This window comes from Catharus ustulatus, chromosome 22, assembly GCF_009819885.2.
Source record: "Catharus ustulatus isolate bCatUst1 chromosome 22, bCatUst1.pri.v2, whole genome shotgun sequence".
NCBI lineage: Eukaryota > Metazoa > Chordata > Aves > Passeriformes > Turdidae > Catharus > Catharus ustulatus.
In genome coordinates, this window is record NC_046242.1 from 2,311,923 (window position 1) to 2,330,419 (window position 18,497).

Sequence of the window (18,497 nt, forward strand, 5' to 3'; positions counted from 1 at the left end):
GGAGAAAGTGAGGCATGGAAAAGACAGGTGACTTTGCTGGGCTGGGCACAGCAGTATCAACAGGACTCTGACATAAAGCATTAAAGTTATTTCACTCTGGTTCCCACAGTATTCAGAGTGTGTTGGAAACATTTCCAATAAAGAAATCCTCACAACCATATTTGCATCTCCCCAAAAAATGTCATAATAGTATAAACTTCTCAGGTGATGCTCTCCCTTGTCCCACCTGATGAACTGATGTTTAGCTTTGGGTGTGGATTTGGCTCTGATTTTTGGAAAAGATGGAATTATGCCCATGAAGGTCATTGTCATCTCCAGACCTGGCAGAGCTTCAGGGGCTCTGGGGACAAGGTGCCTTCAGCTCTCCAGTTTAAATATTTCACCAAAACACCTCCAGTGTCTCCCACTTCCTCAGGAGTTCCCTAACAGTGTCCAACTAGATGAAAATTAGCCAGTGTCTTGGTTTGTAGAGCTGCAAAGGTCAAATGTCCTGCAGAAACAAGGTGCTAAGATGTTAATTCTCTCCTGGAATGGGAAGGCAGTTCTCTGCTCGATTGAGCAGAAAATGCAGGTGGGCTTAAACATCTCCATTTTTGCCTTCTGTTTTGAATACAATTAAATAAAATCTGCTGTGATTACAGAGAAGATAACCAGCTTCCAGTGCAATCCCAGATCTCATCCTAGCACCAGCTATGAGGCAATCAGCCTGGGGAGGCTGCAAATGTCCTGGGCTGGTCCCTGCCCCATCTGTCCCCAGTGTGGGACACACAGGAAGCTCGCCCTGAACTTCTGTTCTCACACTTCTCCTCTTGGAATCTTGTTTTCCACTTTTTGGAGATTTGTGAAACATATGCCTTGGAGGCTTCCCAATTTTTTTTCACAGCAAGAAGAGAATTGCTCTCTGCGCTGTAAAAACTCTCACGAAAAAGCACACTCCTTTCTAAAGGACCTGCCTGGTGCAGCTCAGCAATTCCCATTTCTCATCACTTCACAGTGTATTTTATAGGGTATAAAAATGGTGTTATGATCCGTGTTCCCAACCCTTGCCTCAGCTAGCAGGAACATCAATAAACATGGCTTGATAGACACCAGAGCTGCCCCGCTGTTCCCCCAGTGCTTTGAACGTGCCCTCGCAGACTTTTGGAATCTATTCTCCATGTAGGAAACTCCTCGTGCCTCTGTTGAGCTTTTAATGTATCAAAGGTAATAATTGTGCTTAGGAAAAGTGACTTCTCCCAGGATATTTTCCCAATCTGGTCACTTCATGTGTTAGAAATATTTCCTTTCCTTCATCTCACGTCCCGCAGATTTTTTCTCGTTCCTTGATTTAAATTAATCTGCAGGTTGGGACGTTGGTGTTACCTAGATCTGGCAAAAGATTTTACTTCATTTCTCCCCCTTCCCTTTTCCTTCTCTCTCTGTAAAGTTCTTACTGTTATTTCTTCAGTTCACAGCTGAGATGATGGGTTTGAACAGCTTCACACCCCATTCCAGGAAACTCTGTCTTTGTTCGAGGCTTCCAGCTCCTTTCACCTTGATCTTTCAGCACGGCACTAAAACATTTGGCAAGTTTTTCATTGTGTTTTTTGCTGCTGTCCAGGGCTTTTGAGAGATTCCCCTTGGACAACTTCCACCTTTGAGCTTGCCCACTGGAGGAAATGCTTCCTCCTTGAATTTACACAGCCACATCATCACGAGTGCTGCATCCCTCTCACATCTTCATTAGCTCCCTCACCTCCTTGGATTTGCTTCTCTCTGCTTTAAAGTCAGTTTTTCCTGCTGAGGCCTTGAGCTGCTGGGAGGGTGGCTGGAGCTGGAGCAGCCCTGGATCCAATGGGCTCCCAGATCCTCCCCAAAGGAGGCTGCAGAGAGCAATTCCCCCTGCAAAACATCAGTGGTTTCACTCATAATTTTAGTCTGGAAAAGGTATGGGATCAGCTTCTACCTGAATTGTATCAGTCTTCCTAATAATCAGCTTTCTTTTCCACATTAAATTCCCCAGAAACTTGTGATTAGCCCCACTTGTGAGAGTTCACCACAGCTTAATTCTACTGTAAAACTGTCAGCAGTGATTTTCTTGTTTAAAGACAGATTTTGGTTCTAGTACAGAACTACTTCTTGCTAAATTCCTTTTCAACCAAACACTCTTGTCATTTCTCAGCCATTAAAGACAATAAACTCCATCTTTGGATTTTTACATGCTGAACTTAGTTTATAATGATGGATACTTGTTTATAACACACTGAAGATTTTTGTTAGCTTTCTGGCATAAAAATTGGAATCTTCTCTTTTGATTCGTGGTTATTAGTAGCAGGTTTATCCTTTCAAATATGTACAAGCCATGATTTAAGTGGAATATTTATTGTCCACAAGAATGGTAGACTGCAGCTCTCAGAATCCATCTTGCCTTTGCAAACAGCATCTTTATAATCATCAAATTATTCTCGTGGGCTGAAGCTGATTTTGCAGCAGGATTTAGGTGTTGCAGCCCAGAAAGTCACAGTCCCAGTGCTGGTTTTTGATGTTTTAGTCCATGAGGAGAGACCTGAGGCACCTCTCCCCTGTGTTTTAGGGCAGCTCCAGGTGTGGAGGATCCCACGTTTCCTGGTACCCTTAAGTCTAAAGTGTATTTTGAAGGTGCTGTAAAGCTCAGGACCTCCTGGGGAAGTGGGAAGTGAGAAAAACCCTCCTGGACCCTCCTAAGACAGAGCCACAGAGCTGTGAAAACTCCAATGGTTCTTCCTGGATCCAGGGAAATCTTTGGGTCAGGCAGGGATTTGGGCTCCCATCATTTGGATTTCCACCAAAATCTTCGCTTCTTCCCTCAGTCTGTTCCAGGTGACTCCTGGTGGAATGGGCCATCCCAAATGAGGTTTTATTCCATCATAAATCAGAGCAAAGCCCGTCCTTGCCATCAGTGCTTCAAAATGGGGTTTACTGAAGGAATTAAAAAAACCTGACTATAAAAATCCAGTTCTTGTCCTTCCAACTGTGATTCAAAAACGTGAATTATCAGACTTTCCTCTGAAGTGTGATTTATTTTGCATTATTTTGGGTTGATGCACCAAATTTTATCTTTTTTTTCTGGTTATATGGGAAGAAAAGTAAGAAAGATTAAGGAAAATCTGCCTTTTAATCTGTCCCCATTAGGGTGATGCCCTACAGGCACACCCTTCCAGTCACCTCTGGTGATTTCTGCAGCAGGAGGTCACAGCACTGCTGTCAAGTGCTAAAATGCTGTTGTCACTCAAGGCACTCAAAGACCTTGTGTGACTCTTTTGGAAGTTTTTGCTCGTTCCTGAAAGCTTTGCTGTGGGCCAGAAGTGCCTGACTCCTCTTTGCACTCAGAGAGGCTTGGGGAAGGGTGAATCCCCTGCCCTTTGAGCTGAGCCTGTGCTGGGGATGAGAGGGAGATGAGTTAAATGGCTGAGAGCCTCAGGCTGGGACGTGCCAGCCGCGATCATTTTTTCACTCCATCATCTCACCTTGCCACGTCGCTCTGCCTTATCCAGCCACCAGATGCCTGATGGATAACACAAGTGACAAGGGCAAAACCTCCTCCATGGATGCACAGGAAAACTTCAGGGGCTGCTGGCTCCTGCCCAGCTGTGTCCTGCCTGGCTGCAGTGAAATCCCTGCCTTGGATGGGCTTTGGGAGGAGATCAGCCCTTGGTGCTGAGTTCCCAGTGCTCTGGCCGTGCTCCAGCTGCACACTTAAGCACACACTTAACTTTCAGCATATATACTCCCATGGAAGTCACTGGGGCTGTTTGCATGCTTAAAAGTAAGGATATGCTTAAGCTGGCTCAGAACCAGAGGTTTCAGTGCTTTGTAGGTCCAGTCCTTGCTGGAGTTCAGATAATTTGCTCGTGCAACTTGGCACACGCTTTTAATGAATTCAGAATCGGGCCAAAAAAATTTATCTTCCCTGACTTGGAAGGATTACAAGGAAACAATTTTAAGGTTTTGTTGAGTTTTTATTACTTTCTAAACATAAAATTTCACGTTTCTCTGTAGTCCTTAAAGAAACACATTTTTCTAGAGACTTGGAGCGAGCGATTTCCAAAACGCTCAGAGCTGATGGAAGAGAACCTGGGATGGGCTGCCTGGCCAGGAGTGGCTCTGGAGGCCCCATCCATGTTTTCACACCTTGTAGGAAGATGTGACATTGTCCTCAGGCAGAAGATTTCGTTGTGGTCACCTTGGTGAATTACTTAAACCTCGATGTTCTAGCTCTGCCCTGGTGTAAACAATAAAATTCTCTCTGTCAACCCTGAATTCTCATTTTCCTCAGTGCTTTAGGTGTATTTTGTAACCTCTTCTCCATTCTCTGATCATGGTCACTCAGTTTAGAAGCTGCTCAGTTTCCAAAGCAATTCCTGAAGTTGATGGTGCTGTGTCCTGGTGGTAGCTGCTATGCTGCCCCAAACACAAACATTTCCATCACTCTGGTTTAACACCTGAATCCATCTCATGCTATTTGTGAAATGTGTCAAAATACTTGAGGGGAAACTGTGATTCCAGCAGCTCTGTTCATCCTATTGGCTATAACCCTAATAAATTGAATGGTAACTCAGTGAGATTTGCTACAGAAGGTTCCTCATTAGGAAGAAGCTCATTCCTGGGAGGGTGGGCACAGGGTGCCCAGAGAATTTGTGGCTGCCCCATCCCTGGAAGTGCTCAAGCCAAGTTGGACAAGGCTTGGAGCAACTTGAGATAGTGGAAGATGTCCCTGACTATGACAGGATGGTCTTGAAGGTCCCTCCCAACCCAAACCATTCTGGAATTCTTGTGCTGCAGGAACTGGGCACTGCCACAAACCAGCAGGAAAAATCACCCTGTGACCAATTCCCAAACACCCAGCGAGTGCCTGGTGTTTGCAAGTGAGATTTCTTTATCCCATGTCCAAGCAGTGATTAGACAGTAGCTTGGAACCAGCGTGCACATTATCTCTCAGTGAGGTAAGACAAATAAATTACAACTTGGAAGCCTCGGGTAGGATCAGTGATCCACCTTAGGAAAATATTTTGGTTTCTGTTTATAAGTCAGCTGGGTTGTGAAATGTTTCATCTGGGAAAGGTGATATGAGACCAGAGAAATATTTGCTCTTATAATGCAAAAAATATTCCAGTTTCTCTGTTAAGGGGTTGTTAGTGATATAAACCAAATTTCTTGTTTCCGGAGCCCCGGTGCTCAGCTGCTTCCCCACAGATGCTCTGCTCTGAGCTCTCTCCTGGCTGACAAGAAACTTCCCATTATCTCCCCTTGTTTGTGAGCATCTCTCAGGTCGCAGATTAATTACAAAGAAGAAGTGACCCCAAGCCCAGCAGAATTGTGTCTCTGGCAGACTGGGGGTGCTGGAGGATGCTGAGGGTGCTGGGGCAGGGTTTGGGCACAGAGCCACGTCCATCCCTGCTCTGCAGCTCCATCCAGCTGGCATTGGCATGGGGAAGCCTTCACCCCTCCTTTGCAGCAGGTTTCAAAAATCCAGCATCCCCAATGTTCAGCTGCAGATGAGCTGTACCCACGATGAACTTGGCCTTTCCACAGGCTATTACACAAGAAAGAGTCTCCTGTTACAATTTGAGTGATATATTAGTACAAAGCACAGTTCCAATGTTTTTTCAACACTTAGATTTTTTTTTTTTTTAATTCAGATGAAACAATCAGAATTAAATTCCTTGGCTCACACAGTCACCACTAAGGCTCAAAGCAAGATGACAAATCCACACTTGTGTCTCGAAGTGTAACATAAGATCTCAGTTATCCCAAAAACCCCAATGAGTTGTCAGATCTTTCCTTACTTGTGGGTAAATATGAGCCTTTTCTAATCCATTATGTGTCCTCTGTACATGTGTATATAGCTGTGCATTTGCACATGCCATGAGATTGATAATAAGCAAGATAAATCTGTTTTCTTAAGGGAAGTAATCTATTATTCCAGCCCCAGCAGTGGAATTGGCATATTCCTACCTCGTTAAGGCAGGGTATGACTGCAAACCTCTTCCCAAGAGTTCAGGAATGACTTGGCATATGAAGAAATAGGGATCATTATGTGGTGTCACAGAAATTCCAGATGTATCCTTCCTCCATCTCTCACAGCGTTTTCTCCACCAAAGCCAACACAAAAGGCTTCAGCATCCTGAAATCGCTGCTTTTATTCGGAGGAGAAGTCAAACAAAATAAAGGCTTGTCTAAAAAAGCCTCCACTGAGATTTAATGGAATTCACTGTGTGTTTAAATTTCCTAGGCATTGTTGAAAAATCTCAATAATCATCTTATTGTAAGCTTAGCTAAGTCATAGATTTTCGGAGAGTGGGAAATTTTACTAGGAGGAAAAAAAAAAAAAAAGACGTTGCTGGATTTTCTAATTTTAACCAGGACTGAGAATTATGAGTATGTGAATACCACAAGAAAACATTTCCAACCTTGCAAAAACTAAAAAGTGCTGAAGATCTTTAGTGAATCCTTTTTTAATGAAATTTCCAGACCTGGAGGTTGAAAGAACATCAGGTGAAGTTTTTTTTTCTGTGCAGATTCATACCTGGTAACGCAGGCTTGTGCAGAGCCCTGGGTTCTTCAGGACACTCTGCTTTATGCCAGGATTAAATATAAAGAAATGTTAATCTCTGAGGGGGCTTGGGGCTGGTTGCAGCATTCCTGATTTTTTCCAGGCACTCTGATTCTGTAAAGCGTTAAAATATGCACGAATCCTGCTGTTAAAAGGGGAGGGGGAAAGTTTTTTCTTGGAAATTAATTTTATTACAAAGGGCTATTTTGTTTGCAAAATCAAAACAGCATCCAGTTATACTGTAGATTCCATCTCCTTTTGCTTTTAGGCAGTTAAATAAAGAGCATCCAGTACTGGAAAAATACTCTGAGCTGATTTTCAGTGCACTGTGCTCCTCTGGCTGTGGATGAGCTGCACTTTGTCTGTGGGTGCAACCTCTGGCAGCACCCACCTGTGCCCACCTGTGCCCCAACCCCTTTTTTTATTCTTTAAGGCAAGATGACAAAGTCTTGTGCTTCTGGTACTGGAAAACACTGCACAATTCTGCCACCACCACATGAATTTCCCTGTTGACACTGAGCGCGCGTTTTGTCGCATTTTCTCTTTCGAAACCCTGCTTTGGATGGCTGTCACATCCTGCCTCCAGTTTTTAAACCATCCCATGTCCTTGCACTGAGCTCCATGCCCTGGGGGAGCCAGGAGCTCAGCAAGGGCTGCAGGAGCTCAACAAGAGCTACAGGAAATCTTTGCAGTGCTGGGGGGGCTTTGTGGGGCTCCGTGCAGCTTTTGGGGTGTTGGGGCTGCGTTTGGGGCCCCTCATTTGGTGACCAGGTGTGCTGGCAGCAGAGATCTGCAGTTGGATGGCATCTGACAGGCACTGGGAGCATTCAAGGCAAAGGCAGAGTTTAATAAATACACTTAATCATTTATGTTTTGACCTTAGCCCAGACTCGCAGTCAGACACAGAGAGCGCAGAGTTGGACGCGCTTTGTCAAGGCTCCTCTGGCAAAGCAGGGCAGCCCCGCTCTGAGGAAAGGCAGATCCTTCAGAAAGGAGAGTAAAAGGTCAGGACTAATCCAAAAGGACAAGCAGTGTATGTCTGTGTGTATATTGGGTTTCACATATGAAATCCAGTCATGATAAATCTGATGGCTTTAGAAACATCTACTTTGATTAATGAAAACATAGTTCCCATAGACCACGGGTTTCATACTTCAAAGTTCCCCTGGATTTAGGACCTTAGGTTTTGCTTATTCATATAACATGCAGGAAACTATTTTTAAATGAATAAGGGAGTATAAAAAAAAATTTTTAGAAGGCAAATGTTTCAACATCAGTGGTACAGATAGGCTGGATAATAAGGAGCAAAATTAACAAACAACAGACATTTTATTATGCATTTTACAATAATGTTTACATTCTTTTCTCTATATTTGTTTTTCCTTGAAAAGATTTATGTATTTATAAAAATATCTCGCTGCTCCAGCTCTGAAAATTGCAGCCTTGCTCACATTTGAAAGCCTTCAAGGACGGCTGGGATGGCTGGCTGTGCTCCTGACCATCCCAAATCCCCTGAGCCCATTAACCCCTCGTGCAGGAGCAGAGGAGTCGGAGTTTGTTGGGATGTGGGGAGGAGGAGGAGGGTGGGATGGTCCCTAAGGAGCTGCCCCACCATCCTGGCATCACCAACACTGTCCTGGGTGTGTGGCCAGGTGGGCAGAGCTTTGGGATGCTCCCCAAGCATCCATCCACAGAGCTGCTCCTCCTGGCAGCTGCCCCAAACCCATCTCAAAATCCTGACAGAGGAATAAACAGAGCTTTTGTTTACAAGTCTGTGGTGCTGAGGAGGGACCAGCAACTTCTCAGCCTCACTTAGCCAAGAGTTCAAAGGCATTTGGAAGTGTTGGTTGCCTGTGGGACCGGGTACCCCGGCTGAAGGCTCCATTAATTAAATGCACTCACAGGATACAGAGCTGGTGAGTAATGTCCTGTTTATAGCAGAACTGTGAGCGGTTCTGGAAAAAAAGAAACTCTGTGGGAGGGAAGATGACAGGGAGCAGAGTCACTCCAAAGGCTGTGGCTCCTGCCGTGGTTTCCAAAGGCAATAATTAACACTCACACCTTGGTGCAGCAGTGTTCTGTCCCTTGTCACTGCTGTGCCGTGGGACAGGGGTGGCAGAGTGTGAGCCATGCACAGGAGGGATCAGCAGCACGTACCCTGAGCACAGACCCACCAGATCCAGGGCAGCTCAGGGAGATGCTGCTCCAAACATCTCAAATCAAGAGTTTGCCCAGGTTCCCCTTGCAGTGCTCAGAGCGGCTCTTTATGGATTCCCGCTGGAATCACAAAGTTATGGCACGGAAGGGAACTGGCAGAGCCTGTAGGAAAGTTCAGCCTTTCATGCTGAGGGATGTCAGAGTTTGACTCAGTGCTTTGGGCCAGGAGTTTCCGTGCGTTGGTTCCTCGTGGGGTTCCCGATCAGAGCTGGGGTCACCAACGTGTCCAGAGCCCTTCAGAGCCCATCCTGCTTCTGGAAAGGCCAGGAGGAGCAGGAGAGGGGATGGGCAACCCTTCTGTCCCTCTTGGATCACCTCAGGGTCCAACATCATCCTGTTGATCAGGATGCATCTCTTAGCAATTCAGATTTCCAGGTCGTTTCCCCTCCTCTGTGCTCTGTTATTTTTGCTCACACCTATGTTGCAATATGCAAGGTGAGGCTCAAAACTGTCAAGCTCTTTAATAGAACCATTACTGTATTTTTGGAGAACGTTCTCTCTTTGATTTACTGTTCCTTAGAAGACAGGAAATGGAGCTACTTGATTTCATATTTTAAACAAAGCCGTCCAGAGGTTTAATGAAAAAAATTTCCCCTGGCTTTTGAATTAAAGGGCTATGGTGAAAGATTTAGCTTAGCTATTTTGACTTAGAAAAATAACACACTAGAAGCATTAAAACATTTTGTAAAAATACTTTTTACTACTAGATTTTTTTTTTTTTCAAAGAAGAAAAGAAGTTTCTCTGGTTTTCTCACTCTTGGTGGGGCTGTGAAATGAAAGGACATTTCCAAGGTTTTGGGTGGGTTTTATTTTCCTTTCTTCTGTAGAATTTATTTTGCTTTTATATTAAAAGCCTTGAAACAATTGCAATGCTAAAGACAAATCCTGTGTGTCTAAGCAGGGTAATTTGGTGTGAGTAATGACAGAAGCCTTTGCCATTAATAAAATACAAGAAATGTTAAGCAGAAAGATGGAACCTGATTCTGCTCCATCAGCAGTGGCAAGAGAAAAGAGAGGGAAATGTCTGTGGAAAGAGAGAAGTGGGAGATTGATTTCAGGCAAAAATTAAAGTTTTATTAGGAAAACTCTGTGTATGAAGCACAATTAACTCAGAGCATTTGGGCTGGAATTGCAAAACAAAGCACTTTTGACCTACATGGTCAAGAGAAAGGTCCTGCTTGTTCCATTTGGGTGGATTTGGGGTTCTGGGATGATGCTTGGACATCACACAGGGGAGGCTGATGATCATTCCCACCCAGTTTCATCTTCAATAGCTAAAGGAGAAATGAGTGTCCTGCAGGTTTGAGAGCACCGTGCAATAGGATGAAATACTGACACAATTCTAAGTCAATAAGATTTTTTTCCAGTGATTTAATGAGATTTCACCAGGATTTCACTAGTAATTGCTAGACTCACATAATGCCTGCACTGCTCATCCTTGAGGTGTTCCTGGATTGCTCCTTTTAGGTGGAACCTTCTCCCTAGCCCAAGCTATATCCAGGCTGGGGTCATGGGGAAGTCTGGGCTGATGTTGGTGCCTGTCAGGAGGGTTTCAGCCCTCAGGGATCCTGCAGGCAGCAGGAACTTGCTCAGCCCCGTTGGGGCTGTGGTTGCATTCTGGTTTTGGCAGTTCTGGGAGCAGGATGCTCCAGCGAGGTTTATTTGTGAACTCCGGCGATGGGGAATTCGATCCCTTATCAAGTGAGATACTGGGATTGAAAAGGAGAGAGTGAGGCAGCCAGGAGGAGAGATTACAATATAATAAATAGCAGAGATAGGGTGAGCTGCTATCAGTGGAAGTTTAATGCCATTAGCCCTGTGCTGTTGGGAATGGTGTGTGTAGGGAATGATGCAGGCAGGGCAAAGCACCCCAAGGTTCCTGGCAGCAGCCAGCCCATTGCCATGTCACACACTCCAGAGTCACTTTCCAAGGTGTAAAAATACCCAGAACTCAATTCTGCCTTGAGAAAATTATTTAATTGTTTTACTCTGATACATGAGCTGTCTGCTGATGCACTAGCAAGAGGAGCAGGAAGGTCTGTGACAATAAATCTTGTTTTTCCTGAAGCAGTTTTGTGTTACATCAGAGAGAGACAGAGCCAGGAATTTACAGGGGGAAAGGACCTGTGTGCTCAAGCAAGGTCCCATTTTCTACCCCCACACTCTGAATAACCTCAGTCACACTCTGTGTGTTCAGCTTTACCTGGAACCCATTTTATCAATGTCTGTGCTGAAATTAGAGGGAATTTGTGGCTTCCACTGCAGCACAGAGCAGATGATGGTGCAAGGACCTCCTCTGCGTGTTAAAGGCAGGGTGATCACCCACGAGCTGCAGTGGTGGCTGCTGAATCCCAGCTGGATGTCTGGCTATCAATGGTCTTGCCAGATGTGCACTGCTACCACGGAGAAGGAGTGAAAAGGGAGGAAAGATAAAACTACAGCTTCCCCAGCCCTTCATTTTTTTTACAAGCAAACTTTCAGTGCAGTTAATCCCTCTAACCTGCATTTGCATTAACACTTGCAGCCTCACACGTTGCTGCTAAGAAGTTTTGGCAGCTCCTGGCCCTGATTGCAGGGGTAACACTGCACTTGTCTCCTTTGCTCTCACTCAAGGATCTCAGGAGCCAGAGCCCAGCTCTCCATGAAGTTTCTCCCTGTACACACAAGCAGGCATCTTGGCAGAGCTTCAAAAGCCATTTGCCTTATTATTCATATGTCTGCTTATAGGAGCAGAAATGCTCCCATTTCTCACTTTTGGAATAAGGGCTGACACCAGGAAAGAGGAGATTTCTCATCTCTGGCACAGCCCTGCAAACCTGTGGCAGCTCATCGTGTGCCTGCTGCTTCCCTGAGGTTTGGGAAGCAGGTTTGAAAATCCCCCTGGTCACTCTCAGGTTGCATTAACAACTCTATCAAAACCAACTGAAATCCCTGGGATTTTGGAGAGGGGGTCTCAGGGCTGCATGAAACTATAGAAGGATGACTTGGGGGGAAAAAAAAGCGTAAAAAACCCCAAATTTTGCTTTTCCTCCTGCTGACATCATGAAAATGCTGTAGAGATTTAAACATCATCAAAATTACTTCGCCTCCTCCCTGCATTTTCTCAAACAAGCTTCAAGAACCCTCGCATTAAAACAAATTAGTCGACTGGAGCAACCTTATAAATCCAGAGAGCCATTAAAAGTTGAAATATTTGGTCATTCCTCCTCTCGGTTTAAACTGGGATTCATCCAGAGTTCAAGTGCGTGTATCACAGCGAGCCACGGTCCCGTTTTCTAGAGCTCCATCGCAGTGTTGATGGTTTTCTAGTGCCAGGAATCCACTCTGCAGCCAGGCCAGGAGATAAATCAGCCCCGATGAAATTCAGGAGCCAGGAGTCACCATTGCAGCCCATATAAATCCCTGAATGCCAGCCCTGGCGCTTTTGTCCGTGCCATTAGGGTTCAGAATTATCTGGCCCTCTTTGCTGATGTATGGATGGACTGGCTGGCCGAGTGTTTACCAGCGTTATCGCCGCTACTTTGGACGTTATCAGAGGAAGGGCCGCCTGCCGCGGGGCTCGGTCTCTCACCCTTTCTATTACCACCTGTCAGTGGCAGGGAGTGTGCTGTGAAGCTGTACAGTCACAGACTACAAGTGTAGATAGTTTCTGACGGCTGATCAAAGGGGAAAACCAAAGGCCTGATAACAAGGACGTGTTTCATGTACTTTTAACTCTGAGAAACATTGGCATTTGCATTTTTTCCCCTCGGTAGGCTGGCAGAAACCAGGCACAATAAACGTTGCATATTCAGTTACCTAATAGTGGAGTAAATGGTATGTGCTTGAAGCAACAAAGCATAACTGTAATCTTGTTCCAAGTGGGAATGATTTAAGTAAGCCTTTGCAGAAGACTTGCCGTATAATAAAGGGGAATAATTTTAATTTGTACTTTGAAGTGATCCTGAATTCAGAATCTAATCTTTGCATTCGGCAGAACATCATACCCTGCTGTGAATGAGGTAATAACTGCAAGTCAAGGAATTATTTGAAGGATCTTTTGTAGGTACGTGCACTCCCTCACAAGAGCCAGAGTCTTCAGTAGGGGCTGCTGGTGAAAGAACCTCTGTTGGAGCACGTTGGACCTAAAACTTGCCAGTGCAGGAGCAGAGAAAGCCACAGATATCCCAGACTGAGGGAAGGGATCCATTTGTTCCTTCGTCACACACAAGGCAGCTCTGCCTCTTCTCTGTTTCAGAGCAAGAAAGGGATTGAACTAAAATTTCTGCCCATTAGCAAAGACAAAATGACTGTTTCCATTGTCCAAGATGGGAGGAAGAAGCATCTCAGCATCAGCCCCAGTGGAAGAGTAATCAACTTCAAAAACAATTCCTGGTTGTCTAACATAAAAATACATGCATGCCTTTCACATTTGTGTTATTGTGCTGCTTTCTGAGACCAGAACCAGGTCTGTATTTTAATTTCACCTTTTTGATTACAGCTGTTTGGTCGAAGTTGATTCCTACTCAGAGCAACGCCAACATTTTAATTCATGTGCTAAAATCATCTTTTCAAACCCCCAAACCTCACCAGAACACAGCAGGAGCTCGGTGTCCCACACGTGTCCCGTTTGTGTGTTGAAGGTGCCTTCGACCGGAGCGTGACCCTGCTGGAGGTGTGTGGGAGCTGGCCCGAGAGCTTCGGTCTGCGCCACATGTCCTCCATGGAGCACGGCGAGGAGGGGCTGCGCGAGCGCCTGGCCGACGCCATGTGCGAGTCCCCCAGCAGGGACATGGTGGGCTCAGGAACAGGTACAAAGAAGAGGTGTGATCAGAGATCACGTACATCTCACCCAATGGTGATTTTTATTTAATTTTATTTTTTTTCTTTTTTTTTTTTAAGTTTTGCTTTTCTCTCTGCACTCCTCTCTCTCTCTTTCTCTCTCTCTCTCTTTCTCTCTCTCTCTCTCTCTGATTAATCAACTTTTGTGGGGATCTCCATCATTTATAAAAAGAAGTTAGTGGTAGATCACACAAACACACTCTGAGATACTGGCACGTGAAACTTCCTTATCATGTAGCTGTCCTGCATCCCCTCCTGTGCAGATTGCCCACCCTGCTCCAAACAATGCCATAATCACACATCTCCTCATTTTCTCTCCTGAGCAGAGCCACTGTGAAGCGCTGGTTCTGTAATCCAAATTAATCCATCTTCATCAGTGTCCATTATATTGATAAATTGTATCATCTGTTTAAGTAAATGGAATGGCACATCAGAGATTACTCTGTCAGAAGGGGCCCCGTGGTAGGAGATGCTCAGAAATTAAAGCACAGTTACTGCAGGTTTATTGTCTCCATTAATTTCAACTTGTTCCAAAAAACACCTCCAATAAAAACACCTCAGAGTGATGGTAGCCCCTAAAATCAGCTGCCAACTCACTTGTCACTGTCCTGGCAGCTTGCCTGGGAAGGCAAAAGAGGAGAAACCAGCAGGAAGGTGTGGGAATGGCAACCTCTGGATCTTTCAGGAAGAGCAGGAGCTGTCTCTTCCTTTTACTCTTGCTCTCATCTATCACTGGGTGTCTTGTGCTGCTCTGAGCTCTCCCTGCTCCTTGAGGAGTCTCTCCCATCAGGGCTCATCCTGACTTTGCTCACTGTGGAGCAGGTACCAAACTGCAGGAGCTTCCCACAGGCTGGAGGAGGAGGATGCAGAGGAGCAGGGCTTAGCCCTTGTCTGCAGGTACAGGCAGCAGTAACCAGGCTGAGCAGTGCAGAAACACCTTCATGACCTTCCCAGCTGTCCTTCCTCTCATTCCATCTTGAGAGAGATGAAATCAAAGGATGAGGTAGATCTGGAATGAACAGAAAGGCTTGGTTGAGCACTAAGGGTGAGTCTACTGCAGCTCACCAGCTTTTTGCCTTGGCCAGGACACTTGATGAGTCCATGAGGATAGAGATGCCTCACATTGCTGGTGTGGACTTTAATCAGCTCTTGTCTGTAAAGGGCTGGGAAGGTGGAAAAAGCAGGCTGTGAAAATAGAGAAAGGCACATATTTCATCACTTCCTGACCCAGGCTGTGATCAGTGTGAACTTTGGGAGGGTATCCACTGCTGATAATGGGTCAGCACCTCTCGGGCTGTGTATGGAAGGGGAAAGGTGAGGGGAATACCTCCTCTGAAAGCTGAAGCCTTCCAGATGTGCCAGGTTAGGGTGACTGGCTGCCCTGGAGACTTGACAGTGTATTATATTGTAAACCAAGAGCTTTGTCAGAGACTGGGCTCTGTATTTTCCATTTTCACCAAACCCAGCTGATGGCCGCAGTGCCAACTTCTTTGGTATAAAATGAGGCTGGCACTACTGCAGGTGTAAAGACAGAAAGGAGCTGTTTATAGAGATGCCATCACTGAGTTAATATTCATCCAGAGAGATTTCTCCCAGCCCTTGCTCAGACCCATAAATCTCCCTAATGAGTGTAAGATAGATGCCATCTCAGAGCAGCGATTTTACGCAGCAGTAATGAGTAACATGAGCACTGACCCAACTCACCCCATCCCACCACCCTCCTCTCCCTGTCATTAACACTCTGGGTTGCCCTGCCTGTCGTGGGATTCTCTCCACCACTGACACACTTTATTCTCAGGATTTGGGCATGTGGTGACTCAGAGCAGCAGAGAAAACCTGGTGATAAGAGGGTGAACTCCCGTGCCCTTTCCACTTCCATCCCCTAACAGCTCTTGAGCTGTTCCTCTTTAGCAGACAGACAGAAAAAGTTCTCTCCTGCTCAGATGTACCTGGAGAGCTGCACTCACTGAGGGAGTGGACTGGAGCTGGCTGCCAGCACCATTCCTCAGCCTGGGGAGCACAGGGAAGGGCTCACATCTGTCTGCTGCTTAATAAATGGGCAGAGATAAGTGTGGAGCTGCATTACCCTCACTTCAAAAAAGAGGTGTCTTTGTTGGCTCACAACAAGCAGGAGAGTTTTCATTTCCCCCAAAGCACTTACATTGTAACCAAGCTTGGCTGAACTGAATTATCTTTGAAAAAACTCAGTTTTCCTCCTTGGGTTCTCTGCTGCCCACTCACCACAGGGAACTGACAGCAAAGAGTTCAGCAGAAAAGGACACTGGAGGTTTGTTTGATGGTAATTGATTTCTGTCTTTCTGCTTCTTTCAAAACCAGTGCTTATATTTCTGCATTGGACTCAAAATTGTGGAATTTTTAATCCTTTTTAATAATCCTAAAATAACTTAATGTATTCATACCTTTATGTTATGCATGCTTTAACCCCTCTTTGTGCTTCAAGGATTCTCTTCAGTCCTTAAATAGATTTTGCAGAGATTTAACAAAACTTGCAAAGTCTTACTCAAACTTCAGCACAAATTAATGAACATTTCTAGCTGGGAATGTGAAGATTTGTGCATGTGCAGCGCTGGGGTTCGATGTGTGGGCAAAAACTGGGCAGCAGGGTGGACAGTGAGACTTTGTCAAGTGCTCAACTGGTCCTGACATGCACTTAATGGCAAGAGATAAATAGATTCTTTTAATGCCTTAACTGTTAGGGCATAGCTGACACGTAGGTTTATATAGAAATCAGGGCTGATAGGCTGCAGTGGTGTGGAGGAAGTGTGTGCTCGTGGTGCACAGACACTCTGGGCAGCTGATATTGCCAGAATCTTTGTTCTGTACCTGCCCCTTTGCATTGCAAAGCAGAGATGGCAACACCAACCCTGCCTGTGGCTGCTGGCAGAGGCAGAAATACCCAAAGGTTGGTCATAGCACAAACACCAAACTGGAGGATGCTGCAAACATCAGGAATAATCTGGAATTTGCAGGGAGGGGGGATTAGAGGGGGCTTTTCCAGCTTTTCCAGTCCCGACTCCATGCCAGGGCTGTCGGACAGTGGGTGGGAGAAGAACCAGGTCTGGAAATGACCTCCCCAAAAATCTCCTTTCCTTGTGACCTAAATGATAACTCCAGTTGTCCAGCTAGTTGGCTTGATTGGGAAACCAGCTTTTTGGCCTTGTTATCCAATTATTCAGACGACCCATGTCTATCTGAAGTGGAGTCTGCTGTACATAAGCTGTCAGCCCAGATACACATTTAATTCCAAGGAAGGCGTAAATTGGCAAAGATGCAAAAAGATGTTTTTGCTGTTTCTGTCAAGCTCTCGCTGAAAAGAAAAAAATATGCAAGTCTAGACACAAATGTTAGTGGTCAGTGCCCTCTTTTGCTTGCAAAGCTTTGTTTTCAAGCAGCTACAATATTTACATTTGCAGTGCAGTTCTTAAGTGTGTGCTGGAGCTTCCTATTGCATTCCCCCCAAAAAAAATCCACCCTAGGACTGTGATTTATGAAACTCTGCTTCCAGGAGACAAATATCTCTGACAGGATTCCACTCAAACTGGACAGGAAGAAATTGCCAGCTCAGGCTAGAAATCTTTCCCTCCAAAAATACTGGAACTAGCAAATCCTCTGATTCACCCCTTCCTTCAGCAAGTACATTTTTTAAGCTTTCCAGTGTATTTTGATCACTTCTAGGCTTAATATTTGAAATCAGCCTATAGGGGAGCAGCAGGACGTGTTTTTGAAATGCATCTTTCTTCCAAAACTCCTGCAAAGCTCCAAGTCTGTCAGCTCACCAGTGGCACAGTGAGGTGCACCTCTGGCCCTCGGAGGAAACCGCCTGGATTCCTTCCAGATTCCATGAACAAACTCATAATGCGCTGAAGGAAGCTCCTATGTTGAAGCAAACTCTTTAACCTGATTAATGGGATGTAAGTAAGTGGAGCTAATTAGATGTGCTGTTAGGGAATGGCCTGGAGGAAACCTGGGATCAGGGCTCCAGGCACTTTGGGTCCTGGTCCCCAGCCAAAGCCGAGCCTAACTTGGCTCTGGACACCTTTGGGCTTTGCAGAGGGGTGGCTTTGGAACCTTCCTGTGAAAATTGGGGGTCAGAGAAGGGAAGTCACACATTTCCTGGCTGAGTTGGGAAGCAAAGGGAGGAGAGCAAGCTGGTGGCTCCTGTGCCAGGACCATCCATCCTGGGTTTTGTCCAGAGGAGAAAACATCCATGCTCACGAAGTTTTGTTCAAAGATCAGCAGCTACCTGGCCATAGATGTACCTGCACCTTTAGTCTCAGGAACAGGATTAGCCCTTTAGAGTTGGAGCTTTCAGTGATACCTTCCCCTCCCTCTCTCCTTCCCTCCCTCCCTCTCTTCTTTCCTTCCTTCCTTCCTTCCTCTTTAATTTTTCTAAGACAATTTTCCCCTTCTCTCTCCTCAGCTGTGTTTTATCCTAACTCAGACATGGGCTATAGATACACAGAGCAAATTATTTTCCCCCTGAAGAGCATTTCTGCCAGGAGATTTCTGCATAGGTTCAGTGCAAAACCAGCTTGGGCAGCAAACCCACTGGTGGATCAAATAACATCGATGCTAAAAGCAGCCTTTGAACTTCCAGAATATTCATCCCAGGGTCAGAGATTAAATTTCCCCCTCCTATAAGTCTGGGAGCTCAGTGCAGTTCTTCCTACAAAAGGTTTATTTGGATAGGCCTGGATGAAAAGAAAGGAAAATTCAGGCTCTTTAGGAGCCACCATTTCAGAAGGGCTGGATAAGAGGAACATTTTGGGATGTCAGGCACTCCAGTGTGGGTTTCCTGCTCTCTCCTGTCCTGGGTGTCCCTGAGCAGCCCCAGCCCTGGGCAGGTCCAGCAAGGGCATTTTTAATT

General features: G+C 45.5%; 1 protein-coding gene across 9 annotated transcripts in view; it reads left to right on the forward strand.

Annotated features, from left to right (window-relative positions):
* The window catches only part of BCAS3 (BCAS3 microtubule associated cell migration factor), a 295,160-nt gene that overhangs the window by 261,090 nt on the left and 15,573 nt on the right, over positions 1-18,497 (forward strand). For 4 of the 9 annotated variants that reach the window (XM_033078230.2, XM_033078232.2, XM_033078231.2 and 1 more), the window contains one exon: positions 13,411-13,578. The exons of 1 other annotated variant lie outside the window; for it this stretch is intronic. In XM_033078230.2, coding sequence (XP_032934121.1) covers positions 13,411-13,578 — 168 coding nt within the window. Of the gene's footprint in view, positions 1-13,410; positions 13,626-18,497 lie in introns of all 9 variants that reach the window. 4 more of the 9 variants (XR_004419938.1, XM_033078236.2, XM_033078234.2 and 1 more) reach the window with 2 other exon arrangements.